At 35.1% G+C, this 17,750-nt stretch overlaps 2 protein-coding genes and 1 long non-coding RNA gene across 4 annotated transcripts in view; 1 reads left to right on the top strand and 2 right to left on the bottom strand.

Moving 5' to 3' along the window:
• Nucleotides 1–2,047: 2,047 nt before the first annotated feature.
• The window catches only part of LOC138137432 (uncharacterized), a 36,525-nt gene continuing 20,822 nt past the window's right edge, over nucleotides 2,048–17,750 (bottom strand). For both annotated transcript variants that reach the window (XM_069056811.1, XM_069056812.1), the window contains exon 5: nucleotides 2,048–3,271. In XM_069056811.1, the coding sequence (XP_068912912.1) occupies nucleotides 3,168–3,271 (104 nt within the window). In that variant the 3' untranslated portion in view covers nucleotides 2,048–3,167. The remainder of the gene's footprint in view (nucleotides 3,272–17,750) is intronic.
• LOC138136977 (uncharacterized) lies at nucleotides 10,695–12,073 on the top strand. The gene is made up of 2 exons (XM_069056283.1): nucleotides 10,695–11,404; nucleotides 11,456–12,073. The coding sequence occupies exons 1-2, from the start codon at nucleotides 10,994–10,996 to the stop codon at nucleotides 12,071–12,073; spliced, it is 1,029 nt and encodes a 342-aa protein (XP_068912384.1). The 5' UTR covers nucleotides 10,695–10,993.
• LOC138137293 (uncharacterized) lies at nucleotides 14,090–15,663 on the bottom strand. Its single transcript, XR_011161678.1, has 3 exons — nucleotides 14,921–15,663; nucleotides 14,608–14,872; nucleotides 14,090–14,201 (listed from the first exon to the last, which is right to left on the bottom strand). It is a non-coding gene; the product is annotated as an uncharacterized lncRNA (long non-coding RNA).

The following is a 17,750-nucleotide window of genomic DNA, read 5'->3' as shown; positions in this document are numbered from 1 at the left end:
TCTAGGTTGTCTCTGTAGACAAATTTCCCATTTGCGGGTTTTTTGCTTTCGTTTACAGCCCACCGGGCCTGTAAAGTTACTTTACCGCCCGCCAGATGTAAAATTGAAGTTTCGTTCATGGTAAATAAGATGTAAACCAACTTTTCTAATGGAGTGCGTAGAAATTATTTATTTTTCTGATTATTCCCAAAAGGGATGGGTGGAGGTAGACAAATCCTAATCCCGAAATTTGATTATCCAGGTACTCTTCAGAAAATACCGCCAATTGCTGTTATCCATGGGTTAAAATCTGTCTTTAAAAAATTTGAATTACTTATTTGAGAAACCCGACAAATTCACATAAGTTATGACGACATTTGATATGTTAAAAATAATCAATTTTTGATAGGAAAGACCATCGTGCATTTTCAAAACTGTACCAATCTATGCAATCTTTAGACACTGTAGCAGTCGCTGAATATCAAGATTATTTTAGAAAAGCAATATATTGCATCGGTTATGAAAAGGGGATTTATCGAGTTTGTCAAATAAGTGACTCATTTGTTTTTAGTTGGTAGTTTGAAAAATCTGATATCCACCACTCATCAAACTGATATTTTATAATATCTAAGTCGGAAAACCTTAACTCAATACGTGCGTGAGAACGTAACGATTAGGTATATTATAAGGGAAACCTGTTAATATTTTTTTCTAATCTATAAAGAAGTGAAAAATACAAAAAATGTTATAGTATTGATTGATTACTATAGTATTAATTACTGTGACGTAAGTAATGAAATAAATGTTATCATTGAAAATTAGATAATTTTGCAAGTAAAGTTAAAACTCCTAGTCTACTCGCATTACCGATAAGGTCCAAAACTTTTTGAAAGGCTGTTTTGTCACAGTGTTTATTTACCTCACGCTGTTTTGTCGCGACGCTCTTTTGTCGCCGCGCTTTTTTGTCGCCGCGCCCTTTTGTCGCCGCGCTCATATTGCGGCTCTCTTTTGTCGCGCGCTCAAATGCCGTAGATGCCTTCCTAATCACTACACTTTCCACAACACTGAAAGGGTGAAAATCACTGACAATCAGTGTAATTAATTTATCGTTAATGACTGTGAATAATTCTACATTTAACTTTTGGAACACGAAGGAAGTTCTATTTGGCTGCGCTGATGGTGTTTACGTTTTAGCATAGCACTATATTAATCAAGACCGCCTGTGAAAAACAAAAGTATCAAAAACTTGTTTACATTATGACACAAAACAATAAACTAAGATTCACATAACTTAACTTCAAATTTGCTAATTACAGTGCTGTTGGAGAGTATCTACGGAATGGAGACTCAATCAGATGTTAGCAACGGTGACTCATTAATCTAGGAACCGTTCTTCAACCGAAACCACCTTTGATCTTCCCTCACGAAAACTGTCGAAATAATGAGATTTACGGATGGTTAAGCCAGACGTTTTTAATTTTTGCCGCTGTTGATCATACATTTTTTGAGAACATGTGGTATTATTTGTAAATACTATTTATTGCCACATTCGCAAAACTACCGTGAGATCAAAAAAAAAAAAACTTAGAGTTGGCTGTGACCAAAATTTTGGTTGGCAATTTGTTAAAATTTCAGTTATCAGATGTCAGTCTTAAAAGTTAGGTTAGTGATTTTGAGAACGTTGAAATCTTGATTTTCATAAAGGTGTGCATTATGTGTAACCTGTCGGTTGTAAAAGAATCATGAGGAGCTCCAATCGTATTTACGAACTAGAGTAAATGTTCGAAATGTTTGCTTTCAGCTTCCAAACATAATATTATTCTCGTCGCTTCATGTTTTCAAATGACCTTCGCAAAGTTGCGACATCAATTAAATTGCAGTTAACAAAATAATCTTGGTAAGTGCCTTGAAAGTCCGGAATGACAGTTACTATTGTAATTAATGACATGCTGCCAACTGAAGTGTATTAATCATGGCCATCTCGATTTTTTTTATTTTCGATCGCACCGTGCCTTGAAGAGGTGAAATTTTGTTTTTTCTCTTAACGAAAGGTGCAGAAACAGACCAGCAGTTTTGACAAATTTTATTCCTAATAAACTTCACACGGAACCTACATTAAAAATTGTTAACAAATCCTATTGTAAATGATTATTAAACATAGTCCTCAAGTTATTGTTACGTTATTGACACAACACTGCTCGAACAACATACAAATATATCTGGTTTAACCATTATTACGTCATTTTTGATTGTCTACTTGTACAAACAACGTTGATAATTTGCTATAATTACGTCAACAATTTGCTAAAACCCATAAATATGTGACATTGTGCGATATGGAGGGTTTAGGTATCACATTCATGAATAAAATATCTATATATAAAATAACAAATTTTAACTTGAGTTTTTTAAATATTTCTTTATTTAGTTGAGAATGTTAATCGTTACGTCAGGCTAGGCGCTGATGACGTAACAAAGAAGCGATTTAAATTTGTGCTCGACTTTAAACGTGATTGTCTTTTAATTTTTTTCTTTTATAAATGGTTAACTTACAAAAAATTAATTTCTAAGTTTGATGGTGTAGGAATCCTCGAATGGTGTGGATCTATTTGTTAGTGTGACCTAAACAAATCCTTCAAAAATGTAGGTATTAGGTACGTTAAACAGTTAGTCTTCGAATATACCCTGCCATGACTTACTAAAAAAACCTAACATTCATCGAACGATTATTTTCACTCGCATTTCATATAAAAATGTTGTTTTCCTAATAATTAAATACTGTACATTAAACATACACCTAATTCAGAAGTCTGATTTTTCACCATCGACCAAATAAAAACGCTTTCTTGCAGTACTTAAATAATTGACTATACTGAGCAAAAACTGACGGTGATCAGTCCGACTTCTCGTAACCGTTGAGCTGATATTCATATTCTTGATAACACAGATTACAGTTCTAAACGACCTCCTCTAGAACAGACAGATAGAGCAGTTTTGTAGTTATGGAGGACCAAATTTGAGCTTGACAGTTTGGTTGTGCTTTTGTATATGAGTTCAGTCTTTCTTCTTTGATATAATTTAGTTCCTTTTATTATTGCGTCGTTTGATTTGGTACGCGACTCTGCTAAACTTGGCCTAGAGGTGGCAATGGGTGGGTGTAGAGTTGAAGGGCAGGATCGACAGATTTCTCATTTCAGGGTGACAGGGACGGAGGCTGTTAAGTTCTGAAGGCTGTCAAGATTGGTTGAGTCTTCGGCTAAGGAGTTCATTAGTTCTTCATTCTCTTTTCGGACTGAAACACACAGAAAATTTATTAAAATCAATTATTTACTTTGACATTCATATTAAGCATAACAGACCAGACATTATTATTTTAAATAAACCACAAAAGCAAGCCTATCTTTTAGATATAGCTGTTCCAAATTCACATAATATAACACAGACATATAACACAAAAATTAATAAATATTTAGAGCTCTCCGTTGCTATGAGAAATCTTTGGTGTTGAGAAAAAATTTCGATTTTACCACTTATAATTTCAGCAACGGGAATAGTACCGCAATCTCTTTTTAAAAATTTAAAAATTCTGGATTTAGATAACACATTGGTAGTTGAAATTCAAAAAGGTATATTATTATACTCATGTCGCATCGTAAGGAAGTTCCTTAACATTGACACAGAACATAATAAAACACAACAAAGTCAAAATGCGGAGGCGAGACGCCGGTAATTATGTTGATTAGCACTGCACTATTACTTGATAGTAATATCCGTAATAGTGTATGTACTCCGGCAAAATTGCCGTGCCGCCGGGTGGTGGAGGGTTAGAGTTTACTTTCACTAATAATTAAATAAAATATCAGCTGAAGATAGAATGATAATGCGAACCATCGTAAAATCAAGAAACGCTGGAACAAAACGTGCTCATTCGCCTAATTCGTTCAGTTGCCGAGGCGCTGTATGCATTCCTTTCTGTCATTTTTGTAGGATTTATGACAATTCTTGGTCCTTCGTACAAGTAACCAGAGTCTATATCTCAGGTTCTACATATTTTAATTCCGGTTTTCATCAACAAATAAATAATAATAACAATTTTTAAATACTGTCAATTACATTTTGTGGTTATTTTTAAAATGATTTGAATAATCTGTCAATCTAATTGCAAGACTTACTGTAGTATCTTTCACGCTTTAAATTATTTTCGTACCTACAGGATACAATTTAATATGGTGATACTAAAATTAGAAATGTCGGTATTTGTATGACGTACTGTTGTGTAAATATCGATATTTTGGTTTCAAAAACACAATAAACAATGTTGGTTTTGTTTTGACAGCGTTCATTTGACCTCCAGCTTTCATTGCACGAAATGTATGTTTCACTAATATTTTTACATCGTCTCAAAGAGTCTATTTTTGTTATTGATGTTTTTCAAAAAATACAACTGATTCACGTAGTAAGTGTTCATTTTTTGAATACAAATATTTAGAAATAGAAAAGTGTGTAATAGTTTAGTCAATTGATTAATCTCCCTTCAAATTTCGTTTGCAGTTTACTGCATTTAATAGATTAGCTGAAGAAAGACAAGTAATTTATGGACGTTATTTAAGGAAGGAAACTGAGAACTGATTTAGTGCTCGTTTAGTTCACTACTAATGTAAAAATAATTTAAAAAAATATACTTCCTGGTATTGTAAACAAATGGGGTGTAGTACTTTTAAAAAATAGAAACAGAAGTAATTGATGACTCGATGCAAGTTAAATGCGTTTTAAAAATGAAAAATATGAATAAAAATAGTGATTTTGAAAAGCAACAGAAAAAGATGATTTTGAGAAAAAGTATTAGGTGTTCATTTAAATTTCTCCTCAAAGTTGGTATTGAAGAGTCGATTGTGAACGCACCACTCGTTAGTCTGCAGAGCAAAAAGACCACTGATCTCTATGATACACTGGATAGTGGCTAGAGGAGTAAGAGGTGGACCGTGATTTGTCGGTATAGTAGATATCCTACCTCGCAAACAATACAGTAAACATTACCGTCATTAAATGATTTTTTTGGATTATACGGGGTTATTATAAATTTTTACTCTTTTATAGATATACAACTAGGTATTCCGTACGCGGAATCTTGGCCACAACTGACATTTAACTGACAAATATGTGTGAACTGGTCTTTATTGAATATAACCCAACTTTTGACTCGATAATGCCATTTCCCTGCTTTTTTGATGTCACAAGAAAAACTTCAAAGTGGTTTTTAATAATTTTCATTTATTAATGACACCAATGATTGATTTACGTCATTTCTTTTAGAAAAGTCTAAAAAACGATGGCCAAGATTCCATGCCCGGAATAGTAGGTACTTTAATTCTATCAAAAAGAATTTTCGATATGCGATAGAATTCTGAAGATTTATTAATGAATTGACAACAATCAAATATCTGCCTCAAAAAAGATGGCCGCTGCATGCTTCTAAGTGGTCCACGGCTTGTATGGAGAAAATGGCCTACCACTATCCAGTGTACCATAGAGATCAGTGGAAAAACAAAAGGAAATGTAAATGTGAGAATGAGATCTATTTTAGTTGAAAGATGTGCAGCAGATAGTATAACGTGGGTTATGTAAAAATTAATAAAGAAGCTGACAATATAAGGGACAACGATTAGAATCAATAAACTATGAGCCAGTTTACAGAAGCGAAATTAAGTTAATCGAGATTAACTGAACACGTGATCAGATTGAACCAATGGAAGTTTCGGATTCATGGGTTAATCGCGCATTAAAATTTAATTCGAATTAAATATTTAATTCCCTTTCTGTAAACTGAGCCTAAGTCTTCTAATTTATGAAAAAATAAATGTTTTAGTAATTGAAAAACACAGTAAACGAACGTTTTTGCTCTTATTATCGTTAAAGAAAAGATTTTTTTTCTTGTAAATATAAATTATACGAAAAGTTGTTACTATAATTAAACCTGATTAACTTAATAAATAAATTCAGGGTTAATAATAATAACCATAACTTTGTTGGCTGAGAGCCGAGGCAGAGCACAAAAAGCCACCCACGTAACTTATAGGTATAGTCAACGGAATAAGAAAGTTTCTGAACGATAAAAATCACATGATTTTTCTATTTGACATTAATTTTTTTCCAAACGCTGTATCTAATTTATTGGATGCGTTACAGAGAATTTTTTAAATGTTTCTACTTTATCTTCAAATTTAAATTGGTTATAAGATTAGCCAATTTTTTTATTATGCTTTTAGAGCAGTAAAAGCTTCAAGTGGTCTCATTAACCGCCCGTAATTTGGTGCTCAATTCTGTAAAAATATTTTATAGTTTGGCAACTATAAATCTAGTGAAAAAATGAAATTATCAACATGTCATCATCTAACAACATTTAACTTGTCCCTAGTGTTATGTTGAGTTGTTTCTTTATATTTCCCGCCATTAATTCGTAGTAAACAAAAATGAAATTTAAAGAATGATTGATTAATGTTTGTGAAAGAATGTTCCGGTAAAATCCAACTGGATAATTTAGAAATTTGGAAAAAAACTAATATGTATATCTGGGTCAATCGTCCTAAAAATTAACTGAAACATTCTGCATGTTACTTACGACAGATGTAATGTCATTTGGCATTTTTTCATTTCACTATTCATGTTATCCGACTTAATATTCTCCATACTCCATGTTTATAAAAAATAAATCGAAGAACTTTTTCCAACGAACTATAGTAAAATATTTTTCATCTGATCAACAATTCTTACAGATGTGTGATGAAATCAGATAACAACTAAAATAAATACCACCAGGACTACTTAAGTAACTCTAAATTAAATGCACTATTCCACCTGTAGCTTTTATACGGTTTCGCTACATTATCTTACATTTATTGCATTTGTACTAAATATTGCAATGTTTGTTTTATATTTCGGATATCAGAAACTTATGTCAAACTCAATGATGTTGTAGTCTGAGGCTAATAAATAATTTAAAAATTGCCAGTTTGCATGTAGGAGCAGAGCACAAAAGACCACCCTCGAAATCGTGTGTCAAAATGATTAGGTAAATTTTAATTTGGACAGAAAGTGATGGACTTGTTGTCTCCTTGTTGCAAACCAATTTGATTCTGGTGTCACATTTGACTGTCAGGGACCTTCAAATCCACTTCCCCATTGCGAATATTTCCGTCGAATTAAAAAAAAAAAACCCGCAATAAATCCCAAGATAGATCGTACCAATGATGTATTCCAGATCCTGCGTTCGCCCACACTCGTTCTACTCGTGGTCGGCTTGGCCACCACATCCGGTGGCGGCGCGAACGTGTAATAAAACAGCGTGTTGTTCTTCCTCCCTATCTCGGTCTGGTGCGTCAACGTAACAATAACCACCAACACGCACGAGAACAGAATGAAGAGAAACATCCCCACCACGACACACACCGTCCTTCTGCGCTTCTTCTCGCGGGCCTTCTGTTCCGGCGACATCCACTTCATGTGGCTGGCGGCGGACGACGTCCGGTGGCGCCTGCTGCCGACGCTGGCTCTCCGGTTCGAAGAGGTGCTCTTGCGGCGCGACGAATTGAACGAGTGTATTTGACAGCTGTGGCGGTGGGGCCGTTTCGGGGGCAGGACGGTGGACGCATGGATGTTCTCCAAAGAGCGGGTCCTCGGGGGCGGCGGGATTTCGTCGATCAGGCAGTCGACCTCGGGGAAGTCGAGAGGTGCGACGCCTCGCATCGACATTTTTGCGGAGACTGGATGGGAACGGCGGGCACACCTTGGCGGACTGTTTATTGGATCTGGCGGTTTGTTTGCTGCTATGTATACAGCCCGATAGGTTATGGAGTTACTATTAATATCCATTCGACTTTGGATAGCAGATGCAAGAATAAAAAAAAATTGACGTGTGAATTTCCCGAACGCATTCTCAGAAGCAACAAAACTTAATGCGTTTTCCTACTGACTTACTACATCCCATTGAATTTTCTCCAGTCTAAAACTGCCAACTTTCAGTCCAAATGTTACTCTCTTAAGAGAAAAAAAGACATAATAGAAATAGATTTTTTCTTTTTTGAATTATAAAAATTATGAATTTTAAATATTATACTTAAAATCATGTAGCATTGCCAAAAAATATCAACGCAAAATTTTATCGGCAATATTTTTGGCTAATTGCCCAACGCATTTTTCATTCATTTGTAGGTCAATGTGCCTGCTAACAGTTTAAACTACTTTTTATCTGCTTCGAACCAAGATTAAATATGTCTTATTTTAACTGGTAAAATGTTTTAAAAACACTGACAGTCAGAAAATGCAAATAAAAATTCGACTGAAAGAAAAACTTATTGAGTAATATTTAATAAGATCGCTTTGATACTTTGATGGCGTTTGTTGAGATTCCTTCTCTTTGGAAGGTAACACTAAACAATAGATAAAACAATCGTGTTTAGAAGGTAAATTTCAGCAACACAGTTCTACAGAATCTATCAAAAACCATCAATAATAAGAAAAATAAAGAAAACGGATAATACTTGTTTACGAAGTTTTTTGTTCAAATAATTTTTTAGTATACTGTGCTGGTAGTAGGTGTCTACCTGCTTGACGACGAGTCCGGTAGACACATGTTTATGGTCTAGTCCGTTTTACTTTCCACCGCGGCCGGTAGCAAATGTCAAATAATTTGTCAGATTTACACATGTTTATGGTCTAGTCCGTTTTACTTTCTACGGCGGCCGGTAGCAAATGTCAAATAATTTGTCAGATTTATTGGATTTTATTTATTTAAAAATTAAATGTACAATTACTTATGTCATTGAAATGGTTTTCTAAAGGCAAGCATTACCCTTTGTCAATCCAAACAACTGTGTTTCGTATTCTCCAATTGTAGAACAACTTGTATGTGAAATATCTTCCCGATGATTTTTGGAGCAATAAGTTTGATCGCGCACTATCTACCTTCTCCAAAAGGTGGTCTGGGAAGAAAACTTGACTTCTGCTTCGGTTCGGTTGTGAGAATTTATTTTGTTAAAGGAAGTTAGCTCAAATGAAAGAAATCACATGAAAAACTTTGACAGACTGAATTTTGATGAATCGTTTGTTATCATAGTAACAAGGCATAGCAATCTTTTTCAAAGCCAAATTTTTTTATTTAAATTTCTTTTCTTTTAAATAATTGTCTCAGTATACTAAAAAATCTTGTACGTCACACGACCGGTAGACGCATTATGGCCTCGCTAGTTTACAAGTCTCGCCCTATCGGGCTCGACCTGTAATTCACTAGCTCGTCCATAAAAACGTTACTACCGGTCTTGTAACGTAAATAGCTATTCTGTCACTTCTGCTTTTAAACTAATTGGTTTCACTTTTTTAGATATTCCACTTGGATTTTTGACAAAAGAATTGTAAAATAAAAGTACTGAGTAACGTCAATAATATGAAGATTAGCAGAATAAAGAAAAAAATCAAATATATTCCAAGTAGAAAGTTAAGTGTTTTGATGCAAGGGTAATAGTGATTAAAAAAAACAGGAATAGGAATGTAATTAAAAACTGAAGAAAAAACTTTAACAAGTTGATGAATAGTATAAATATATAAGTACTATAAAACAAGCATAAAGAATAAAGGAGACGGTGAATAAACAGAAAGACTACAAGGATAAGAATCATTAAAAATACCTAACTAGAAATTTTCCTTAGAGAAACGCTATAAGACTAGAGTGGTATCGAAAATATAATAGGCAATATTAGAAGGAATTATAATTGTAAGAAAGAAACATTGGAAAACAGAAATGAAGAAAGAAAGAAAAGTAGAGCATGTTGATGAAGAAATTTAAATAATGCTGATTAAAAGTAATAGCGCAGTAATAGACGACATTATGGTAGAAAGAGATTAAGTACATATATACAAAGTGAAAATGAAAACATGTTATGAAGGTAAGGACGCATCGCAAAATCAAAGAAGTTTTAAAATGTGCTGAAAAAACAAAATAAATAAATAATTTCGGGAAAACCAACTTCCCAAATAAAAAACGAAAATTATTGAATTGTTGATTGGCAATAAATGAGAAAAATTAAAGAAAGGCGATAGATTGGAATGTACTCGAGGATGAATAATAAAAAATCTAAGGAAAGAAGCTTCATGGTTTTGTTCGAATTGGTCGAACGATATTGAAAAAGAAAAAAAAATGTAAATAGGAATAGAGGAAAACTGGTAAAACAATGAGAATTGCAGAATGAGATAACAAAAAATATAGTGCAAAATAAGCGCGAAATATTTATTTTTCTATAATTGATTCAAAAAATTGAAATTCACGCATAGTTATCTGTGCCTGAAGTGGGTCATTTTCTGACGTGTATTTTTTTTTGCATTGTTAGTAAGATCGAAACCATAGAAACCATACAAAACAGTGTGTGAAATGCAATTTCACGCATACGACTATTTCTGTTTTTCATTTCACGCACTGTTTTTTATTAGTTACCTAGCAACATGGTCACTGCATTGAAACTTCAGAGTTCCTTCAAAAATTTGAATTTTTAATTTCAATTTTTTGAATCAATTATAGAAAAAATATTGTTTATATTTCGTGCGCGAAGATGTTTTTGTGCATTCAAAGGCTTATACTGCCTCGACCTTCGTCTCGGCGTAAAAGACCTTTTCATGCACAAAAAACACTCTCTTCGCGCACTTAATATAAAAATAACTATTGTGCAACGAGATAGGAAAAGTGACTTTTTTCCGTACGAGATGCGGGATTTTTAATCGAGACGTAGTCGAGATTAAAAACGCGTCGAGTACGGAAAGAAACACTTTTCCTTCGTGTTGCACACATAACTTTTTCTAATGAGGTAGAGAAAACCCTTACCTCTTGAGGATTTATTGAAAATTTTGGATACAAAATTCGAAAAATCGAGTAGCTCATTTTGGTCGTTATGGAATCAATGTAAACACAAATTTTCACATTAGAAAAATTTGCGAGTTCGTTTAGTTGTGAGTGTATTTGCGATTAAAAATGTTCGAAGATGCTGAATTTGTTAGCTCGGACGTAAAAGAATCAGCAGCATTAGCAGTCAATGAGTTATTACCCGTGAAATCGCGGAAAAAATATGATAAAGCTTACCAACAATTTGAGGATTGGTGCCGTGAAAAGCGAGTGCGTGATATTACTGAAGAAGTTCTACTGGCCTATTTTGAGCAAAAATCAAGAAAACTCAAAGGCTCGACATTATGGAGCCTTTTCTCGATGCTGAGGTCTACAGTCCAATTAAAGAAAAATATAGAAATCAAGAAATATGCAAGCCTGATAACGTTCATCAAAAGAAAATCAACCGGTCAGGTTTCGAAAAAATCCAACATTTTTACCAAGCAGGAGATAGAAAAGGTCCTAAGGGAAGCGGATAATGGCACTTATTTAATGATGAAGGTAAAGGTGACTTTTATGTAATTCAAAAAATAACTGTTTTACTCTTTAAAGGTGATGTTGATAATCGGGATCAGTGGGGCATGCCGTCGCGAAGAATTGACTTTTCTTGACGTGAAGAACATTACAGACAAGGGGTCTTATATCATTATCCAGATTCCAGACACTAAAACAAACGTCAGGCGAGAATTTACAATATCACCAGGCAATTTTGAAGGTTTGGATTTATTAGAAATATGCAGGACATACTTTTCTCTCCGACCATCACCGATTGAAATTACTCGATTTTTTCTTGGTTTTCGGAACGGAAAATGCACAAGGCAGGCAGTAGGAATAAATACCATAGGTGGAGTGCCTAAAAAAATAGCAGATTTTTTGAATTTACCGAATTCTTCGAATTATACTGGACACTGCTTCAGAAGGACATCTGCAGGAGCTGACATCACAGTTCTCAAAAGACACGGTGGTTGGCGATCAAATACTGTTGCCGAGAGATATATAGAGGATTCTGTACAAAACAAGTTGGAAGTATCTTCAAAAATATTAGGAAAAGAACAGATCATCAATATAACCCAATCCGATAATGTGGCCCCAAAATGTTTGTTAAAAGAATGCAATAATGTTGTAATAAATAATATAATTGCTGGTTTTCATTTGTTTTACTTTTCCTAACTAGGTAGGAAAAGTACTACTTTTCCTAACCGAAATGAATGTGGAAATGTAACAGTTTTCGATACCGAATTAGAAAAAATAAACAGGATAATACACGAGGTAAAAAAATCTAGCGCGCTGTTTTACATATTCAAAAATATTTGGTATTGAAAAATTTACAAAACAATCGCTACAAAAAAGAAACTTATAAAATGTTTTGGTTTTAACCCACAGATTCTGTTTTGTTTTTTCATTTTTACTTCCGTCTTTTGCTGTGGAACGACTGACACAAAAATAGTGAAGACCTACTTTGTTGTACAACTTTAGGAATTTATAAAGACGCAAATGTTTAATTTTTTTCTGTAAATCTAATAGTAGAAAATATCAAACTTATTGTAATAATCTTAGCATAACGGATTGCGGATCACGGATTAGCTGTTCAAAACTTACAGTGATTTGTATTTTTACATTCACAATAGACTCTTCAACTTTGACCCGGAAATTGAAATGAACACCCGATACATTCGAAGGAAACGGTTTTGTGGAAATGTTGAGTATGCAACCAACAAAACTGAATCCCGGTAACGATGATAATTATTGTTTATGAACATGACAGTAATCTGTGAAAAAAAACTCTGACTTTGTTATCATTTTGCTTAGTACGATTGGCCGTACCTACGATTACAGTGCACTCAGGGTGGTAGACGTAAGTGGATATTAATGGTTAATGAATATTAAATATTTATTGTCTTTTCATACAGTATATCTACAGGGTATTTTACGAGTGATAGTGAGCCCGACAGAATTAAAAATGCAACCCACAATACATTTAAAACACAAAGCTGGATATGGACGCAATAAATATCCAACTTTACCTTCTCAATGTACGTACTGTAGATTGCATTTTCAATTCCATCGGGTTCATTATCACTAGTGAAATACCCTGTACGTAGAATAAATTCGACACAGAATGCCACATTTTCAGGTTATGTAAGTATTTAATATCAACCCATCAACAGGGGAAAACTCATACCGCCACACAGTGTACATCTTCCTCATTTGTAGCTTGTGCTGTGAGAGCCGGATGCGCAGTGGTCTAACAGCTCCTCCACTAATTCTGTCGCATTTCTTTGCTGCTTCCAATCTCTCAATCATCGGACCTCTTTATTCAACTTTGCGCATCACTCACAGCTCTAGCTACAATGACCAAGCTGTATCTATATGTATTCAGGAATTGGTATGGAGATACACAATTTTAATTCATTATTAAGCTCGATCGGATTAAGATCGGGATGGTAAGGAGGCAATCTCAAAACGTCGTGGCTGGCGTCATGAAATAGTTTAAATATTTTGTAGCGTGGTTTATTCATTTTAATGAGTTGATAGAGTTGCGGTTTTAAAATATCATTTTTGCTCCGTACTTACTCATTCTTGCATATCACGTTTTGTTGTCGCAGATGTAGAATATTTGTCTTGCTGTTTGTTGTGATGTGGAGCGTTCTCAATAAATTGTATAAATATCAAAATATGTCATAATTAAATAGTGTTTATCATTAAAATTCGTCATAATTCTTGAAAAAAAAATCTGTTAGGTATAATAAAAATCAAAAATTTTGCCGTTTTTAACGTAATATTAAAAGTAAAAATTTCAAGGCATTTAGGCATGTTTGTATAGTTGCAGCCAAATAAAAGCGGCCACTAAATTGAGATTTTATGTCATCTTTATAAATGTTGGTAAATCAGACTTTTAAAATGAAAGTTTCTCTGGTAACCAGATACCCATACCTGTGGCACAACATAACAGTGACGGATGATGTCAATTTGATAAATAGTTTTTTATGTTATCTCCTAGTAGATGATTTTTCAGGGGATTTAATATTTAATTCCGATTTACAATAGAAAAAATTGCTGCCCAGTTTTGTTTGGCCGCGACTGTACCTAGGACAATTTGTTCTTTAGGTCTAAAATCAATAAATTTTATCTGTTATAACAAAAATTCGTTAATGAAGTACCTAGTAAGAATAAAAAATACAGATAAAAAATTAAAAAATATTTTATTGCTTATAATAATATTTTATCATAATTATTCTGCGGAGTAGGTGGACATGGTTCCTCTTCCTCTTCAAACGAAGAATCAGTACATTCATCACTACAAGCAAATACAATTATTACACAATATAAATTGAAAAACGCAGGTTGCACTCAAACGACTCAATAACAGTATCTGACATCTAACGGGTGTTTTTTTTAAATATGGCGTCGAAGTTGGCGTTGAAAAGACGATTGTGAACGCACCACGGGATTAAAACTATGGTCAGCTGTTTGAATCTAACCTCACTTTTTGCATGTTTTTAATAGGCAGTTTGAAACATCAGTCTTTTTTAAAACGAGTGGTTGATCAGCTGTTTAAATCTAACGTCACTTTTTGCGTTCTTTGTTTTTAAGACAAGTGGTTCATTCACAGTCGACCCTTCTACCCCAAATTCTTGTAAAAGTAACTACTAAAAACTTGTTCGTATGTTTCCTGAGTGGATTGTAGGGCTGCAGACCTGTACCTAGTATCGGCGAAAAATATTTGGACGTTCATTTTGCGACTTTGGCATAAACTTGATCCCTTTGGTTGCAATTTGGTGCATTCTCTGAGAGTTAAAAGTAACAATGTCGATACGGTGGTGATTGTCCGGCTCAAGGATGATGTAAAATTTATATTTCCGTAATACTTTTGATTCCCACGAACCACACGCACGCGGAGCTTCGATATGTTAGCTATTCGCAACTGCTGCGTTTTAGACCAACTTTTTAGCAGCGTGGCTATCTTATCTAAAAATAAAACAACAGTTTTTTTACAACTTAGGTGGATCAACGTACCTTTTTCCATGGCTATATGGCAATCAACGATAACCTAGAGAAAAAGATAAGCAATAACCGACATGAGAAAGCAGCATGGTGGGAATTGGTGGGTGGTGGCAGATGCGCGGATGATTTTGCGCACTCACGAGCGTTGACTAGTGTCCGCATGCTTTGCTGAACTTGATTGAAGTATTACAGAAAACTGTAAAGATAAAGCACCAGGACAGAGCCACAGACGACAGAGCATTCCCTATTCCGTCAATGCTTTAGATGCGGTATCAGTCAGCCATTCTCTAGTACATACCACTTTATGACTCTTTTCACACTATGCGCCAGAGTTAGTTACACCGTTGGCCCTCTGTTGAGATCTTTCCAGTGGCGCGTCAACAGGGGGTAATTGGGGAATTTGGTCATTTCAGCCATTTTAGTTTCGGCTTTACGTGTGAGTGGTTCCGGCGTGAATTTTCTCCGTCTTTGGATGTTGTTTTATTGTCTTTGTTGTTATTATTTGTTTGTTATTGTTGAACTTTTTGTAATGCGGCAGGATTGCAAAGTGAGTGAAAACGTCACTGGAAAGGTACATGTTGCGCTCTGCATTTAGTACCACTTTATTGCAGTGCGCATTTACGCGGCATTTCCGCTTTTTTCAAATAGTGCTCCCTCCTTGAACACCAGCGGATTAAAACTCGCACAGCAAAAGCATCTAAGCTCAACGCTTTATCAACACTTTACCGATTAGTGAATGAATTCCGTTGTTTATAAAAAAGTTAACGATACTATTAATATTGCCCTAGTGATTGAGAAATTTCCGATAATTTTGTGTGGCTAATCACGAGTGTCTGCTGTTGTCGAAACACACACCAGTGGGTCACTAACAAAATTATCTGGAATTTCACAAACACGAGGGCAATTCGATATAAGTATTCACCGAATGATCGCTGCAACTTAAATTCAGGCTAAATTAAAATTATAATCAACAAGATATCAATTCATATTTAATTATAATGTGCTTTTTTCAAATAAATAGTATAAAATCTCTGATTTAACTGACACGTCAAAAAATTGTCAAAAAAGTTATCGATAATTTGTTGCCGTGAAAAATTATCGCGTAATTCCAATTTGAGAATGAGAGTAAGAGAGAGATGAAAGAAATTATGAGGAACCTGGGGAAAGTATGTGGGGAAGAAAAACCTGGAAGTGAATGTCGAGAAGACGAAAATGATGGTGTTCAACAAGAGAAAGAGGAAGAATGAGGAGAGCGAGTGGAAGTGGGAAGAAAGCAAGACAGAAAGAGTGAGCTACACCTTCAACGAGAGAGCCACGGATAAAGCGCAAGTGAGAGAGGTAGTGAGGAAGGAGAACAAGGTAGTTGGATGCGTTTGGGAATAGGAGAGAGAAAGTGGGGAGGTGAGTTCGGGAGGAGAATCATGATGTTCTAGAGCATGGTAGAGAGCGTGCTGATGTACGGAGCAGACATCTGGGGATGGAAGGAACAGGAGGAGGTGTACAGAGTGCAAGAGAAATATTTGAGATGGCTGCTAGGAGTGGACAGAGAAACACCAAGGTACATAGTGAGGGAAAAGTGCAAGAGGAGCAAGCTGAGAGTGAAAGCGGGAAAGAGAGCGGCAAAATTCGAGGACAGAATGGGTGGAAGGGAAGAGTGCAGGATACTGACTGAGCGCTATAGAGAAAAGAAAAAGAACGCGGATGAGAAGGAAAGAGAGAAGTATTGCAGGAGGAACGGGTATGCCAGTGAGGAAGTGGATGTGTGCGGAGCTAAGCCAGAGGGGCAGAGAGACGGACAAGCAAGAGAAAAGGGAGAGATGCATGGCAGAGGATGTTCCGGTATACCCAAGGAGTATAGAATAATAGGGAGGGGACATACGGCCGGCCGAGTGAAGCCGCCTTAATGCGCATGACTGCTATTAGTACGCCCCAAGAAAGTAAATCAAATCACTTGCATTGTGATATTTAGTGTTGTTTTCTAGTTTCTCATACTCTGAATACATTTGTGATGCAAATAAAATATATAGTGTTTTATTTTCCTGCAGTTTTATTGTTAATTCCTAACATCTCAAGTAGTGTTAACTGGGGCGTACCTCACGGGTTGCATAAAATTGCACCCGTTTCCTTGTCCCTCACCGCTTCAATTTACCGCGCCCATAAGCTTGCGTATGTCCCCTCCCTATACTTCTATACTCCTTGGATATACCTGGGGAGAGCGAGCGCGAAAGAAAGGAAAATTATGGCGACGGACGAGGCGAATTGTCTCCTAGAACGGCACAGGTAGTTTTTCCAAGAGGTGAGTTGTCTCCCAACAAGAGGCAAATTGTCTCCCACCCTATGCGGTGATAATCTTGGTATTTCTAAGTGAAGATATTAAGTGTTTATTCCAAATTTAATGCAAGTTTCTTTGTTTCGCTAACAAATACTTTTATATTTATAGATATCCTCATTAATTTTCAAAAAGACACTTTCGAGTATATCAAACAAAAATTAATAAACATAAAAATAGTAGTGGAAGTTATACTTTCTTTGATTTTGTGAAAAAGATTTCCTATTAGGTATTTCCGTTATAATAAACAAATAATAGTAGTTTTCCGACGACCACTATGAAAAATGCGTAAATTCGCACAAATAACTATTATTGAAAGTTGGCTATTGCATGCAAATAGCGAACCCGTGTGCAATGAAACTGGTTAGCCAATCAGATACCTTCTAGCCTGTGCGCAATGAAATCATTGCACACAGTTGTAGTAACCATGGCCACCAATGTATGTTTTGTCCGCAGCTCTGTCGAATAATATTTGAAGTTTGAAGGAATACCGCATATTAGCGTTTTTTTTTT

This window comes from Tenebrio molitor, chromosome 8 (assembly GCF_963966145.1).
Source record: "Tenebrio molitor chromosome 8, icTenMoli1.1, whole genome shotgun sequence".
NCBI classification, from domain to species: Eukaryota; Metazoa; Arthropoda; class Insecta; order Coleoptera; family Tenebrionidae; genus Tenebrio; species Tenebrio molitor.
Note: the sequence above shows the minus strand (reverse complement) of the source record. Positions and strands in the feature narration are given on the sequence as shown.

Excerpts from the sequence above, each read along its gene's own strand:
- LOC138136977 (XM_069056283.1), top strand. The coding sequence starts at position 10,994 with ATGTTCGAAGATGCTGAATTTGTTAGCTCGGACGTAAAAGAATCAGCA. Across the intron at positions 11,405-11,455 it reads GCACTTATTTAATGATGAAG|GTGATGTTGATAATCGGGAT; the intron begins GTAAAGGTGACT and ends TACTCTTTAAAG.